This window comes from Lissotriton helveticus, chromosome 1_1 (genome assembly GCF_964261635.1).
Source record: "Lissotriton helveticus chromosome 1_1, aLisHel1.1, whole genome shotgun sequence".
In the NCBI taxonomy this organism is placed as follows: domain Eukaryota; kingdom Metazoa; phylum Chordata; class Amphibia; order Caudata; family Salamandridae; genus Lissotriton; species Lissotriton helveticus.
This window is the reverse complement of record NC_136057.1, coordinates 2,074,597,441-2,074,613,219: the sequence shown is the minus strand read 5'-3', so window position 1 is coordinate 2,074,613,219 and position 15,779 is coordinate 2,074,597,441. Positions and strand designations below refer to the sequence as shown.

General features: G+C 49.4%; 1 protein-coding gene across 2 annotated transcripts in view; it reads left to right on the top strand.

Moving 5' to 3' along the window:
- The window catches only part of LOC144755927 (calcium-activated chloride channel regulator 1-like), a 368,989-nt gene that overhangs the window by 53,614 nt on the left and 299,596 nt on the right, over positions 1–15,779 (top strand). For both annotated transcript variants that reach the window (XM_078645342.1, XM_078645333.1), the window contains one exon: positions 10,293–10,443. In XM_078645342.1, the coding sequence (XP_078501468.1) occupies positions 10,293–10,443 (151 nt within the window). The remainder of the gene's footprint in view (positions 1–10,292; positions 10,444–15,779) is intronic.

Genomic DNA, 15,779 nt, shown 5'->3' with positions numbered 1-15,779 from the left:
GTTGCAGTCTCGAAGGAGATGTTGATGGCCTTGCGGAGCTGGGGTGCGATGGCGGCACTGGCCTTGTTGTAGATGAGGTGTGGGCACGGGTCTGAAAGGGAGCCGGAGTGGATGGTGTACATAATTTTGATGGTGTCGTCGTAGTTGATATTAGTCCAGGTGAGCAGGGGGTCGCTGTGGGTGGTGGCCGTGGAGTCTGAGGTGGCGTTGGCTGTCATGGTGGTCTGGTAGTTGAAGCTGTCATGGATGTCTGCGATCTTGCAATGGAAGAAGGAGCAAGGGAGTTGCACAGGTCTTGCAATGGTGGGATGTCGTTGGTGTTGGAGCTGGGGTTGGAGAGTTCCTTCACGATGTTGAAAAGCTCTTTGCTGTTGTGTGCATTGTTGTCAAGGCGGTCCTTGAAGAAAGACTTTTTGGCAGATCCGATGAGGTGATGGTGTTGGCGCATGGCGTTCTTGTGGGCTGCGCGGTTCTCCGGTGTCTGTTCGTGGCGCCATTTCTTCTCCAATTCTTCACCAATGGTTTCCTACTTTTATATTTTGATCTAGGATCCCAGCACACATCAAGATTAATGTTCAGATCCCCACAGATAACTTATGGTCTGGCCAGTTTGCCAGCTCAACTTCCAGATCATTCAACATTTTTGGTTCATCCTGATTCGACCCATGGATAGTACAGAATGTCAGTGCCATCGGTAATAACACAATCACCCATCTGCCCCATTTATCCTCCTTTACCCAAATGACAAGCCCCACACCATTTTTCACATGAATAGCAACCCCTCTTATATTAGAAGTTTGGGTAGAGCATGCAGCCAGAGTGTAGCCACTAATCATCAAGATTTCCTTTTTCCCCAGGGGACATGTGTTTCCTGATGACAAATTATGTCAGACCCTTGCATTTTCAGAACCGCAGCAACCCTGGCTTGTTTACTCCTGTCAATTAGACCCCCCCAGAGTGATAGTACATACATTCACCTTACCCATTCCCAAAGCAGAGGTTTTCCCGCCAGATTCTCTCAGGACCATTTTCCATCTGTGCCTTTCCCTTTACCATGCTACCCCTTTCCTCAAATTTCCCCTTCCTCTCTCCGTACACACTAATTATGTGATGCTCCTCCTTCTTCCACAATATTTCTTTTTTTTCCATGTTCGCCCCTGCCTCCCTGGACCCCCCTCAACGCTACCCCACCCGACCTCCTCCCCCACCCCTCCCACTTGCTGAGGAATAAGGATATAGGGGCCTCAGTGATGAGAAACCGGCAACCCCCAGTCCTCTGGGACCCGCCTCCCCCTTAAAAGGGCAGAAAAAAAGGGGGGGAAGCTGCTTAGCTTCTGAAATAGACATCAGCTAATCAGATCATATGCAAAACCAAGATTATATTTGCATATCTCCCTTTATCGATTGCAAAAATTCCTTTGCTTGTACTTCGGAAGTAAAAAACTGTGCCTGGCCCCTACAAATAACTCTTAGTTTGGCTGGATTGAGACAAAAACCCTTCACTCACTTTGCCTGAAGCAATGGGATCAGTTGCAGCAGCTGCCATCTTTTATCTACTGTCGCATGACAGAAGTTGAGCCTTACAAAAAATGTGCATCCCTTTCCTGCCATTTTCCGGTCTGGTCTAGCCAAATCATATACTGCTTCCCGGGCCAAAAAGTTACACAAACAGACCAGAATAGCTCTGGGTTTGGTTGTGGATTGTCCTTCTCGTTTATGTTGATTGAAGGGGAATCGATGGGCCCTCTGCATCTCCACTTTCCAGTCCTACTCCGTGAGTTTGAGGGAATGCCTCTGTAAAAAGTTCTAACATGAAGTTCCGGATACAAGTTCCCTCCATGCCCTCTGGAACACCCAGAACCCGAAAATTGATCCTTCTAGCATGATTTTTCAGGTCAGTTAATTTCCAGATTGTGTCTTCCTTTTGTGCTTTTAGGGAATCAGTGAGGGTTCTCTGTATAGCAAGCTCATCCTTAATTGTTGAGATCCTGGCTTCTGCCTCCCCAATCCTTACTGCGAACTCTGAACAGGACTTCACAACTCTACGTATAGAATTTTGTAGTTTACAACATGTGCCTTGGGTCCTCAGCTCTCTGTCTGAGTCTCCTCCCTGTGGGCCATGGTGCTCTGATAAATAATTGAGAGCAAGACTTCTGTGTTTTCGATATAGCCCACCCCCCCCATTAGCCGCCTCACTACTGTCCAGATTGGGGGAGAAATAATAGTCTTATTCCAATGACCTGGCCGGGTCTTTAGACTTTTTTGCAGAGATCTTCCTGTGCCCTCTATGTTTATGAAACGTTGATAGAGCGCATGCACAATTACCACCTGTGTCCCCCTCTACCAATTGCAGGCTGTTTGCGTCACTCTCATTAGCATGGCTCAACTCTTCTTCTGCCCAACCTGGCTCTCATCCCAAAAGGAGTTAGAGGGATCTGACATTGAATAAAACTTGCCTCCAGAGTCCCCCTCCTATATAGGTCCTGAATTGTCCTGGCCTCCTTCTTGCTCCCCTCAACTGGGGATTCAAAATTCCTGTTTTATCTTTCCCCCTGGATCTTCCTCCATGGTTTCTGTCAATTGCCCCCTTTTCTACCCAGACATTTCGGAGGTTTCCAGCCTCCTTAGGATTGTTCTGATAATTTTGTTAGTTACTGGTGTTGCACCCCCTCCACCATGTGGCCCCACAGCCATGTCCAAGTTTTCTCCAGACTCTATGGTCTCTATGATCTCCCTACAATCATCCCCTGCCGCCCCGCTTCCAGCACTCACCTCATTACCATTAAGGAAAGAAGTTGAAGAGATAACCTAGGTGAGTGCTTCCTGGGGTAACAAAGGGTCCCCCATCACAGAGGCCTTGACTGTAGTACCACCATCGGAAGCCATCTCTGTAGCCGGTTTAGATCTCACTGCCTGTGCCTTGAAGAGCGCGGGCGCCATTTGCCTACCACAAGCGGGGGCTCCTCCTTTCCTTATCTGCTCGCTTGAGTCTGGAGACACACCACCAGCTGCGCTCTGTACTCCAGTATCCCCTCCAATCCCATCGCCAGTTGCCTTTGCGGGATTTGCTGAATTCGCGGGATGCGCTGCCATGGGCGGCCTGCAGCTCTTTACGCCACTCGATGTTGCCTTCGGAGGAATCGGGCATGCTGCAGAAGCTGCCACGTCCGAAGGAAGAAGGGACCATCGTGGTGCAGTCTTGAGGTTGCAGTTAGGTCACAACACCACAACCAAAGCCGCCAAATCATGCCCAGTAAAAGTCGGGTATCATAAAGTCCAGGTAGGGGTGCATAGGTGTGGACGTGGGGGACGGGCAGACCGGAATAACAGGCGGGGAGGCCGGATATAGTGTGCTACGATCAGTGGTTTTTATTGAATGTCCAGACAAAGTTTATTCGGAAGGAGGGTTGGTGGATGGGATCCGGCTGGATGTGTAGAGCGGGTTTGCTGGGCTGACGAGCTGGCTCGGTGGGGTCGTGTTGGATGAGGTCTTCTTCTCCTGGGCTGGTTTCGTCTTCTCCGGCGTAGGGTACTGGGACTCCCCGGAGGCATGTAAAAGGAGAGAAGAGTATAGGGCTTTAGTCCGGGCAAAAGGACTTCAGAGCACTTCCACCTGGACGGAAAAGGCAAGCAAGAGAGGGAAGGGAAAGAGGGGTGGCGTGTGCTGCGGACGGTGCTCGGGTCTCTTTACAGTGCAATTGAAAGGGTCAATATACAGTGCTTTCGTGCTTGTGCAGTTTTACCTACAATATTCACAACTACTTACAATAGGGGGGGAGGGGACACTGAGAAAGGATGGAGTGTACTCACGTGCCCCGCCGCAACTCTCCTGCGAGTTGCGGCCGCTCTCCAGCCACCTCCTGAGGACGCCACCAGTCTTCAGTCCAGACGCCCTCCTCCTCGTCCTCACTTCGGTTCTTCTGCTCTACTCCGCTCGCTGTCGGTGGTTCTTCGCTTCCCGCTGCCTCCTGCCACGAGTCCGCTGCTTGGGACCCCTCTCCTTCTCTCCCGACGGCTTTTCTGCGTTCCGGGCAGCTGTCCGGGCCACTACTCCGGGGTCATCTAAGGGTGTCCCACTTCCGGGGTCGCGGGAGATCGCTTCCGGTCCTCCGGGCTCTGGTGTTGGTGCCGGTTCCTGCAGGGGAAGAAAGAGAGGAGGTGTCCTGAATGAAAGGGATGTTACATGACCGGGCGCGGGGGACAGGGCCCCCGCGCTCGGACGTCGCCGCGGGAGGTAAAGGCCGCTCCATCATCACATCCCCTTTCCCTAGCAGTCTTTCTTGTAGGGTTTGTGGGAGGTGGATAACGGGAGAGATAATCTGCGTTGCCCTGTTGCAGCCCCTTCCTGTGCAATGTTTTGAACCGAAACGGCTGTAGGGAGAGAAACCACCGGAGTACTCGGTCGTTGTGGCCCCTGTTGCGGGCCATCCATTCTAGTGGGGCGTGGTCGGTGTAGAGGAGAAACTCACGTCCCTCCAGGTAGTATCGAAGGCTTTCTACTGCCCATTTGATTGCTAATGCCTCTTTCTCTACTACCGCATAGTTCACTTCTTGGGGAAAGAGTTTCCTGCTGAGGTATAGGATTGGTTTTTCGACCCCTTTTGGATCCTTCTGTGACAGGACAGCCCCCAAGCCCTGGTCGGAGGCATCAGTCTGCAGGATGAAGGGTTGTGTATAGTCAGGACTGATTAGCACTGGCTCGGAAATCAGGGACTGTTTAAGACGGTCAAATGCTTCCAGGGGAGAGGGATGCCGGAGTTGCTCTTCTGTCCTTGTGGCCTTCTTCAATAAATCGGTCAGCGGGGCCGCGGTTTGGGAGAAATTCGGGATAAATCTCCTATAATATCCCAACAAACCAAGAAAGGCACGGAGCTCTTTCCGGGTTTGAGGGAAGGGGATGGCTTGGATGGCTTTGATCTTGTTGTCCTGCGGACGGATGAGCCCTTCCCCCAACAGGTATCCCAGGTATTTCACGCTCTGTGCTGCTAATGTGGTCTTGGAGGGGTTGATGGTGAAGCCATGGTTCCCCAGGGAGGAAATGACGGACCTCAAATGGTGTAGATGTTTTTCCCAACTGTCACTGTATATGACGATGTCGTCCAGGTAGGCCCCGGCGTAACGTGCATGGGGCTGTAACACCAGGTTCATAGCCCTCTGGAACGTAGCAGGGGCTCCGTGAAGCCCAAAGGGCATTACCTTAAACTGAAACAAGCCCTCAGGGGTTGAGAAGGCGGTCTTGGGTTTGTCTTGTTCTTGAAGGGGGATCTGCCAGTATCCCTTGCACAGGTCAAGGGTGCTTATATACTTAGCTTTGCCTATGTGCTCCACCATCTCATCTACGCGGGGCAGGGGATAGGAGTTGAAGGCCGATATTTTATTCACTTCTCTGAAATCTATGCAAAACCGAGTAGAGCCATCGGGCTTGGGCACTAGGACGATGGGCGAATTCCAGCTGCTGTTGGAGGGCTCTATGATGCCCATTTTCAGCATCTGGTTCGTCTCTTCTTTAATGATGGCTCTACGGGCTTCGGGGATGCGGTACGGTCTTTGTCTCACTGTTTTTCCCGGTTCCGTGTGGATAGCATGTTCCACCACGGTGGAATGTCCCGGTAGGGACGAAAACACCGTTTGCACGGAGGACAAGGACCTTCTGAGGTGTTGTTTGTTTCGTTCAGGCAGGACAGGGTCAAGGCAACCTTCGAAAGGAAGGGTGCTCGCTGCGGACAGGACAGGACGGGGCCCCTCCCACTTCTTTAGGACATTCACGTGATAGATTTGGGTGATCCCTCGGCTGGAGTCTGTCTCCACTTCGTAGGTGACAGGAGTCACTTGCCTCAGGATAGTGAAGGGGCCCTGCCACTGCCCTAGCAACTTATGGTCAGAAGACGGCAAGAGTAACAACACAAGATCCCCAGGTTTAAAAGAACGGGCTTTGGTTCCCTTGTCGTACTGATGTTTTTGGGTGACTTGAGCGGCCACCAGGTTCTGCCTCACGATCTCCCTTATCTGTCCTAAGTGGGTCCTCAGGTTGTCTACGTATTCGGGTAGGGGCCGGGTTCTGTCTGGTTCGGCTTCCCAGGCCTCCCTAGCCATGTCTAACAGGGTACGCGGAGCTCGCCCGTACAACAACTCATACGGTGAGTATCCGGTGCTGCTTTGGACCTTACACCGGATGGCGAAAAGAGCAAGGGGAAGCATCTCCTCCCATCTCTTGCTCTCTAGTCCTAAGAGCTTCTTCAGGGTTGTTTTTAAGGTGGCGTTATATCGTTCCACCAACCTGTCAGTCTGGGGGTGGTAGGCCGCGGTCCTTACTTGTTTAATTCCCAGGTGGGAACAGACTTGGCGCATGAGGGAGGAAACAAAAGGCGTTCCATGATCGGTTAAGATCTCGCGGGGAAAACCCACCCTAGAGAAGATGGAGATGAGGGACTTGGCTATGTTTTGGGTGGTGGGTTGGCACAAGGGGACTGCTTCAGGGAAGCGGGTGGCATAGTCCACCAGCACAAGAGCATACCTACACCCACTCCTTGAGGGCAGCAGTGGACCGATAATGTCCATCCCTACTCTGGTAAAAGGGACATCAATGAGAGGGAGGGGTTGGAGAGGAACCCTTGGGGGACGATATCGGCTGTTTCTCTGGCAGACCGGACATTCCCTGCAATACCGTTTTATTTGCCCGTGCACACCAGGCCAATAACATTTTTACAGGATCGTTTGTCCGGTTTTCTCATCGCTGAAATGCCCTCCTAGCAAGTGGCTATGGGCCAGGAACAGTACTTTGTCTCGAAACAGTCCGGGGATAACCAGCTGGGGGGATTGCTGGGGCCCTCCCTTTCTGTAGAGGAGCCCGTTCTTGCGATAGAAGTAAGGACCTACTTGTAGTGGGTCCTCATTGTCCAGGGCACGGCCCCAGGCCTCCTGTAACACCGGGTCTTCTTGTTGGGTGGCGCGGAATTCCCTGTCTGTTTCCCACGGATGGATATCCACCTGAGCGGGGTAGGCCATGGCAAAGTCCCTTTTTTCCTTATTTTTCTGACTTCTGGTCTTGGTCGGTTTAAACGGAGTGTCCACAGAAGGAGGATCATGGGAAAAAGGGGCTTCGGCCCACCATTTCTTCAGGGAGTCCGTAGTGTCTTGAAGGAGATGGGGTAGACCGCTATAGTCGCTACCCAGAATCGCTTGTTCAGGGAGATTGGGTACCAGGCCAACCGTTAGCAGGCTTCCTTCATCGGTGGGGTGTTGCACACGGACTCTGGTGGTTGGATACGTCTTGGTATCGCCATGGACGCACTTTATGGCCACGGTGCCTGTCACTGGTCCGACAGGGTGTGGCAGCTCCTGTGGCCGTAGAACGCTGTGCCTACATCCGGTATCGGCCAGCGCCATCATTCGGTGTCCCTCAATCCGTACTGGACATCGGAAAGGGGGAGGGGTGTTTTCTGCGGTGAGACATACATAGTTTCTAGCCAGTCCGATGTCCATGGGTTCTTCCTTTTGTGGACATATGCGGGCTATGTGTCCGTACCCACCGCAATGAAAACATTGAGGTCCGGGTGGGGATGGGCGAGGCATGACAGGGTAGGGCATCAATGGAGCGGGCTCTGGTTTACTGACCACGGGAGGGGTCCTTTGGGCCCGGGGATGACCGCCATGTGGGATACGAGGAGGATGGTCCTCCTTGGGTCGCTGGCATTCCTGGGCTCTGTTGTAGGCGCTGGCAATTTCCACGGCGCTGTCGAGCGTCAGGCAAGCGTGTTGGCGTACCCATTTCTGGGTGACGGGATGCAAGGATGCTAGGTACTGCTCCAGATAAATTTTAGATAGGATGTCTTCCTTGGTGGCCGTGGCGGGCTTCAACCATCGATTGGCCAGGTCCTGTATACGGAAGAACAAAGCTCGAGGCGTTTCTTGGGGTCCTTCCCTTGCCTGACGCAGACGAACCCTGTACGTCTCGTCATCAATCCCCAGACGTTCCAAGATGCAGGCCTTAATGTCGGGGTATGGGGTTTGTCCCTGGATGTTGGCTTGCTGGTAGGCGGCCTGCAGCTCACCTGTCAATAGGGGACCAAGATAGTGGCCCCATCGGTCGGCAGGCCAGGCAGCAGCCTGGGCTAGGCGCTCGAAGTTCGTGAAGAAGTAATCGGGGTCTTCGACTGGCACGTATTTCTGTAAGACGGCGGAGGGAAGGGAGGTAACCGGTCTTTGTTGCCCCATAACGTTGGTGAGCTTCTCAAGGGCTTGGTCCTGCGCGGTGCCCTAGCCCCTCAGGACATCATGCAACTGTCCGCGATCGTCCACAGCCGTCTTGAGGAACCTCTCCATCATCTTCCCAAGCTGTTCCTGACATTCTGCCAGCTGTTTGACTGCGGCCTCCATGCTTCCGGGATATCCCACTTCTGACACCAACTGTGGACGTGGGGGACGGGCGGACCGGAATAACAGGCGGGGAGGCCGGATATAGTGTGCTATGATCAGTGGTTTTTATTGAATGTCCAGACAAAGTTTATTCGGAAGGAGGGTTGGTGGATGGGATCCGGCTGGATGTGTAGAGCGGGTTTGCTGGGCTGACGAGCTGGCTCGGTGGGGTCGTGTTGGATGAGGTCTTCTTCTCCTGGGCTGGTTTCGTCTTCTCCGGCGTAGGGTACTGGGACTCCCCGGAGGCATGTAAAAGGAGAGAAGAGTATAGGGCTTTAGTCCGGGCAAAAGGACTTCGGAGCACTTCCACCTACACCGGGGAGTGAGGGAATCGGTAACTGACTGTGAGGAAGGGACGGCAGGGGGGGGGGGACGGAAAAGGCAAGCAAGAGAGGGAAGGGAAAGAGGGGTGGCGTGTGCTGCGGACGGTGCTCTTGTCTCTTTACAGTGCAAGTGAAGGGGTCAATATACAGTGCTTTCGTGCTCGTGCAGTTTTACCTACAATATTCACAGCTACTTACAATAGGGGGGGAGGGGACACTGAGAAAGGATGGAGTGTACTCACGTGCCCCGCCGCAACCCTCCTGCGAGTTGCGGCCGCTCTCCAGCCACCTCCTGAGGACGCCACCAGTCTTCAGTCCAGACGTCCTCCTCCTCGTCCTCACTTCGGTTCTTCTGCTCTACTCCGCTCGCTGTCTGTGGTTCTTCGCTTCCCGCTGCCTCCTGCCACAAGTCCGCTGCTTGGAACCCCTCTCCTTCTCTCCCGACGGCTTTTCTGCGTTTCGGGCAGCTGTCCGGGCCACTACTTCAGGGGTTAGAGGCAGCCGTTTCCGGGTCATCTAAGGGTGTCCCACTTCCGGGGTCGCGGGAGATCGCTTCCGGTCCTCCGGGCTCTGGTGTTGGTGCCGGTTCCTGCAGGGGAAGAAAGAGAGGAGGTGTCCTGTATGACAGGGACGTTACATGACCGGGCGCGGGGGACAGGGCCCCCGCGCTCAGACGTCGCCGCGGGGAGGTAAGGGCCGCTCCATCATCACAATAGGTTAACCTGGAGAGTGTCACCCAGCCACCTTACTTGGCCGGCAGCGCGGCTGCCATCGTGCCTCTCATTGTGTCTATTATCATTATCTCAATGTAGTTAATCCTGTGAATATGCATGAAACCTTAAGTGTTATGTTTATATGCTCATGAGTTTGATGTCATAAGAAAAACAAAAGTAATGCCTAAAGAAAGAAATACGTGGAATGGCCAGTACTGCTGACTTACCTGTCTCAATTTAAAGTATACAGGTATCCTCACATTCACAGGGATATAACACTAACACTTTATGTGATTGGCATTTGTATAACGCATAATCTGCCTTTAGATTGGTCTTGCAGCACTGCCTGCGGTGTGCTATTAGTACAGCCCTGTAGCACTCATGGTTGTCTGGGATGTTGCACTTGCAATTTCATCACAGGCAAGAGTCTGAAACTGTCCTTATTAATACATTGAAGACGTTCATTATATGGTGTGAATTGTTTGTTCCCAGGTTTATTGTTGGGTTAATGTGCAAAAGTCATCTGTGACAGTGAATAGTTTGCAGGTAGGATTTTTTGAATCAAAGGTCTGTAGATGTGTGAAACTGGTGTCAGAAAGTGTGGCTGGAGGATTTTATCAATTGCTTGCATGGTTTGCAGGTCCTTTTTCTGTTAAGATAGTTTTAGCTTACTATTGCTTTTTGCATGACGTGGTAGAGCTAACAATCCTGATAGCCAGGGATATGGCTGTTTGAGCTGTGATATATCTGTCAGAGCTATTCTATTAGATTTTTCATACCACAAGCTACGTATTGCATTGGTTTCCTTAATGTGCCCAATTTATATGTCTTATAATTGCAGGCAAACATTATTGTAGCAGATCCTTTTCTGAAATATGGAGATGATCCTTACACTTTGCACTATGGACGATGTGGAGAACGCGGGCGATACATACATTTCACTCCGAATTTCCTACTGAAAGACAGCTTGCTCCCTGTTTATGGATCACGAGGTAAATTGTGGTATTTAGTTGCTTGTTTTTACACTCACAACACCTCACACCCTAAAGGCAAGTATTGCCACTGGATATCTATACTATCTATACTAATATTATAAAGAGAGAACAGAAACCTTTTGGCAAGGTAAACTCGGGAACCACAGCGCCAATCCACACACCCAATACATTGTTGTAATCCTCAGGGTGTGTAGATGGACATAGGCTGCTTAAAATAAAAAAAACATAAATTAAAAAATTAAACTTTAAAAACAAAGTAGTCCCCTACAAGTAGCGCCGGCCGCGACGTAGCGCTGGCCGCGAGCTAGCGATGTCCGCAACGTGCATGATGACGACAGGCGGGGAGGAGCGGTGAAGAGCAGCGAGGAGTGGTGGTGAAGTCCGGAGCGCGGGGAAGAGCGGCGGCTCAGGTAAGGCAAAGGCAAAGGCGAGGCGGGAGGCGGGAGGCGGAGGCAGAGGCGGGAGGGAGGCGGGAGGGAGGCGGGAGGCGGTCTGGGCAATGTCGGGGCGGGCGGGGGCCGGTGGGAGTGCACCCAAACCTGAAATGTTGCCCCCAGCCCCCTTCTGCCCCGGGCAATGCTGCCGCAATCCGGAAATGCTGCCCCCAGTCCTCTTCTGCCTCAGGCAACGGGCTGCTAGTTAATGTCATAAAGATAGGTCCTAGGATTGCCTTTTGACAGATATGGAAATTGCTGTGCACAGGCAAATAAATTGTGGAAAGAGGTGATGGACCTTCCATTTCATTGATTGTATTTTGGGGCAGGGTATGGACTTGTAGACTTCAATGAAATTTTTAGAGAAGGAATTTAGAAATGTGACACAGCGTCACTAATGTCCAAGTTTCATTAATAGTGGCAATCAAGAAAAGATCGCAGGTTGCAAACTGAGTAAAAAGCTGTATTGGCCAGAAAAAAACTACCTCACAGAGCAAGTGGTGATACATCAGGAACTGGAGACTATATTCATTGAAGGCAAATAAGGTGATCAGTATTGACAGGGGCTAGTTGCCTTGTTGTCTGCTTGCTCTTATTATCCAACATAAAAATAGCGCAGTCTAAATATCTTAGGTTCAGAACTACAGGAAAAGCTATTCTTGAAACTGTTTGATGTGTTCAGATATCTTCAGTTGAAAGGATTGATATCCTCAGTTGCTTAATCTGATGCTTGATGTTTAACCTGGTGGGCTACCTTGGATATACCAACAAAAATATTATTATTTACATTGCATCAGATGGCTTTCGTGCAGATTTATTTCCATAAAACCCTTAGTGGACTCCCTGACAATTTCTACCAACCCTCAGTCACATGGATTCCACCCTATTGGCATTTGGCTTGTGATAGCAACCGGTCCCTGTACTTTCCCGCCGTGTTATTTTTAGTGACAAAATAAAGGTCCAAAAAGTGCATAGGTCTTTTGGGTGTATCTTTGAGATAGAGTGAGCTATTCATTACCAACAGAACACAAGTAAGTAACATTTTTAAGCATATGCGACAATTAAGATAGTAATGACCTAAGGGAACTCCAAGGTTCACACAGTTTAAAATGACTTGGGCTATCTACTGACTCTTTGGTGATGGATCATACCACTGCACTCTTTGCTCAGGACTGGGAAACACCACAGGACATCATATAAGATGCGAACTACATAGTACTGAAAATCGTGTGCGTTTGTGGCTCTTCTGGTACCTTTGTCAAGCCTATGTGACACTAATAATGACCCCAGTCACTCCACAAGGCACGTTATATAGGCACATGATTATCAAAAGAAGTCAACAGACCTAGTTTGCTCTTTATTTGATTTATTTGTGTAATTGGGGGTCATTATATGGGTTTGTACGGATTGGTTCCCTACACTTGGAAGTTCAAATTGCCTCTGAATATTAAGCAGTGAACATTTAAGGCCCCCATTGAAAACCTTTAAGCACCCATCCTTTTCATGTGATAAGGACAATTTATACTTTACAAACTGTACAATATGCCCCGACTGTGAGTGTTGCAGGGGTAGCTGGCTCCTACAAAGCTTCTGACCCATCCAACAAAGAGTGAGATAAAAAGGATAAAAGAAACAAGAAAAAGAAAAAAGGCTTTCAAATCCACATCTGTGGTATCAGTGACACCTGTTTAGATAAATGCATCTGTTAAAAATGTTTTTTTGATTGAGGGGGGTGAAGACCCTTCTTAAGCAACACCACAGTCCTTGTCAATTAACTTGCTCTTAACCTTCTGGTAGCTGGGCACAAAAGCAGTCAGGTTTAACTTAGAGGCACTGTGTTACGCATTTATGCAGCACTCAAATAGTAATAAAGTGAAAACACAATACCAATTTAGAAAAATTTAGTAAAATTTAATAAATTATTTGACACCAATACCACAAAAATTCAAGCAGTGGAACCTGAGTTATGATTTCTTAAACATTTCAGTTGAAACTAGTGCATCAAATTGCCAACTACTGGTATCTCATCATGCAAGTCCAGCGCAAAGTCTTTAGTTATGGCTGACCGCGCTGGAGTGTGGCTCAGCAGGGCAAGGCTGCTGGTGGAATCCAAGGTGCAGGAGGTATCAATGTCAGGGCATCGCTGGACGAAGATGTGATGAATGTTTCCACATTTGGACTTTGTCAGTTATTTGGGAGTTGAAAATCTCCAGCAGAGCGAAGCTGCAGGCTGTAGCCAAAGAGGGCTCCATTAGGCTGGACACCTCTTCTGCGAAGAGCCACTGAACAAGATTGGCTGCTGCGGAGAAGAATGTGGTGGTAGTTACCGCGAAGTCAGAACAACTTGCAATACTCCTTGGGGGGATAGGCAAGCAAATAGGTCCTGGTTTCCTGTCAACGCTTAGAGCACTTGTTGGCTGAATTTCTTTTAAGTCTCAAGGCTTGGGTTTTGGCTGTTTTGGGGCACCACTTGGAGGGTAGGACTCACTCCAAGCAGGTGTTACAGCAAACAAATGATGGATGGAATGCTGACAATGCAATCATTCTCCCGCAGTCAAAAGATCTGGGTTAAATCCATTATTCTATTGCCCACCAATCCACCCCAGTTTGGACCCAGCCATATGCAAATCAGTTTTGACCCTGTGCCCCACTCCAAGCAGGGTCCAGATGCAGGGTTCAAGTTGTGGAGCTTAATGTGTATCTCAGAACATGAGGCCAGCCACATAGCCGTTGGAGATACTCTGGTTGTTCTAAATACCAGCAGCAGGGCAGTCCCCTGGCAGCAAGGCAGACCTCTGAGGGTTGAAGGCAGGCTTCAAGCAACAGAGCAGTCCTCTGGGAGCAGCTGGTGGTCCTCTGAAGTACAAAGTAGGCCTCAAGATCCAGGGCAGTTATCTGAAATAAAAGGAAGGTCTTTTGAGTGTCCTCCACAGGTTCAGGAGTGAACTGAAGAGTGGATCTGAGGGTCCAATTTGTAGACTTGGTGCCAGTTTTGAAGTGGAAGAAACTTATTAAGTTTTCCTCTCGCAGATGATTCTGGAATTTCCTTCCTCCCTGTTCAGGCTCCAAGAGGTCAAGGGTGACAAAAGACTGGTGTGGAGTTCTTTGTGAGTATGCTAAGGTGCCTCCTTTGAAAGGTAAGTGGGAGAGGAACAGCTCCGCCCCTCCCATCCTGGCAGGATGGCCCATACGGCTAACAACTAATCCCCGTTGTCTCACTGTCTGCGAGGAATACAGAAAGTCCAACTGCTAACTGTTCACAGTCATGTGACCTAGGATATAGGCTCCAAATGATTAGGATAAAAAAAGTCAACTTTCTAAAAGTGGAATTTTCAGAATTGTAACTTAAAATCTGACTTCACCATTAAAGAGGAGTGTACATTACAATTCTTCTGAGACCAAACATGACATTTCGACCTGTTTCCAAACAAAAGTTGTCACTTATTAAATGTAATAATGTAACCCAATGTGGTCCTATGCCAGAGGTAGGGTGTGCAGTAGTGTAAATCAAATGTAAGAGTTTTCTACTACCAGGACATGTAAATCTTAAAAAGTGCATGTCTAACTTATAAGTAAACTGCACCCTGACCTAAGGGCTCTGTTGGGCCTACTTTAGGGTTACATTATATGTATTAAAAAGGAAGGTTTAGGCAAGTCAAAATTGCAGGTTAAAAATGCCACAGGCTGCAATAACAGGTCTGAGACAAGTTTTGAAGGACTACTTAAGTGGGTGGCATAATAAGTGCTGCAGGCCCACTAGTAACATGTAATTTACAAAGCCTGGGTACATGCAGTACCACTATACTAGGATACAACTAAATTGAATGTGCCAATTGGGTAAAAGCCAATTTGACCATGTTTAAGGGCGAGAGCACAAGCGCTTTGTGAACTGTACCACTGCTATTAAGTGCTTGAGTCCTAAGGCCAAAAAGAACAAATTTAAGCAAACAGGAGGGGACTAGGCAAGCAATGTGGGGGAAACGCACCCTAAACCTGACAGGTCTAACAGCATCTAAGAGACATTGCTGCATCTAATTCAAAAGGATGAACAAGATCCATACAGCCTACCTTATATGCTCAATCAGCGAGAGGAGCAAGGCCTCTGGCAAAGCTCTGCCAGATCAACCACTCGTCAATGGCATTTGCTTTGTTTTTATGGCACTCCTGAACTTTGCTGGACCTATTTACTGCACACTTAGTTCAACTCAAACACACTGGACACTATTTGCCCACATGTTAGTTAGGCTGAGCCAGGAGATTCTTGCTGTTGATACTGTGGTAGTGCCTGACACCATGAGCCAGTCTTGGCAGGATAAATGAAGGTGTAGCCACTGAGAGTGAATGCATCTGGAAGCGAGAGTCCCACAACCCGTATTAGGCATTTCTTAATGTAGAACGCTCATCTAGCACACAGAAGAACTTAGTAGTAATCTTGAAGCAACACCTGTAAATACTGGGATGAAGAGGCTCCCACTAAAAACCAGGCTCGCTTCACAAGCTATTGCATGTTCTAGATTCATTTTTGCTGAGTCTGGTAGTCCTAGAAGATGCAGCTTGTGCATCCTGGATTCCATAATAACATCAAAGTTGTTCGGTTTTTGCTAAATTTGCATCCTCTCATGAGGATTACAAAACGGCACACAATATCTCTCACGATACTCCAACCGGTAGTGTGTGAACATTCCTCTATACTCACATAGGCAACATGTCACGTAATTCATCCAAAATACCTTTAGTTTATGATGTGACGCATGCATCATGATGCAGAGTTTGCACTAAGTGGGACCTGGAATCAGCTGTTAAGAATTGTATGAATATGTGCTTAGTTTACTTAATAGATCCAGATTCCTGCATGTAAGTAATGCATTATACCTCCCTTGATTTGATTGCACTCCAGCA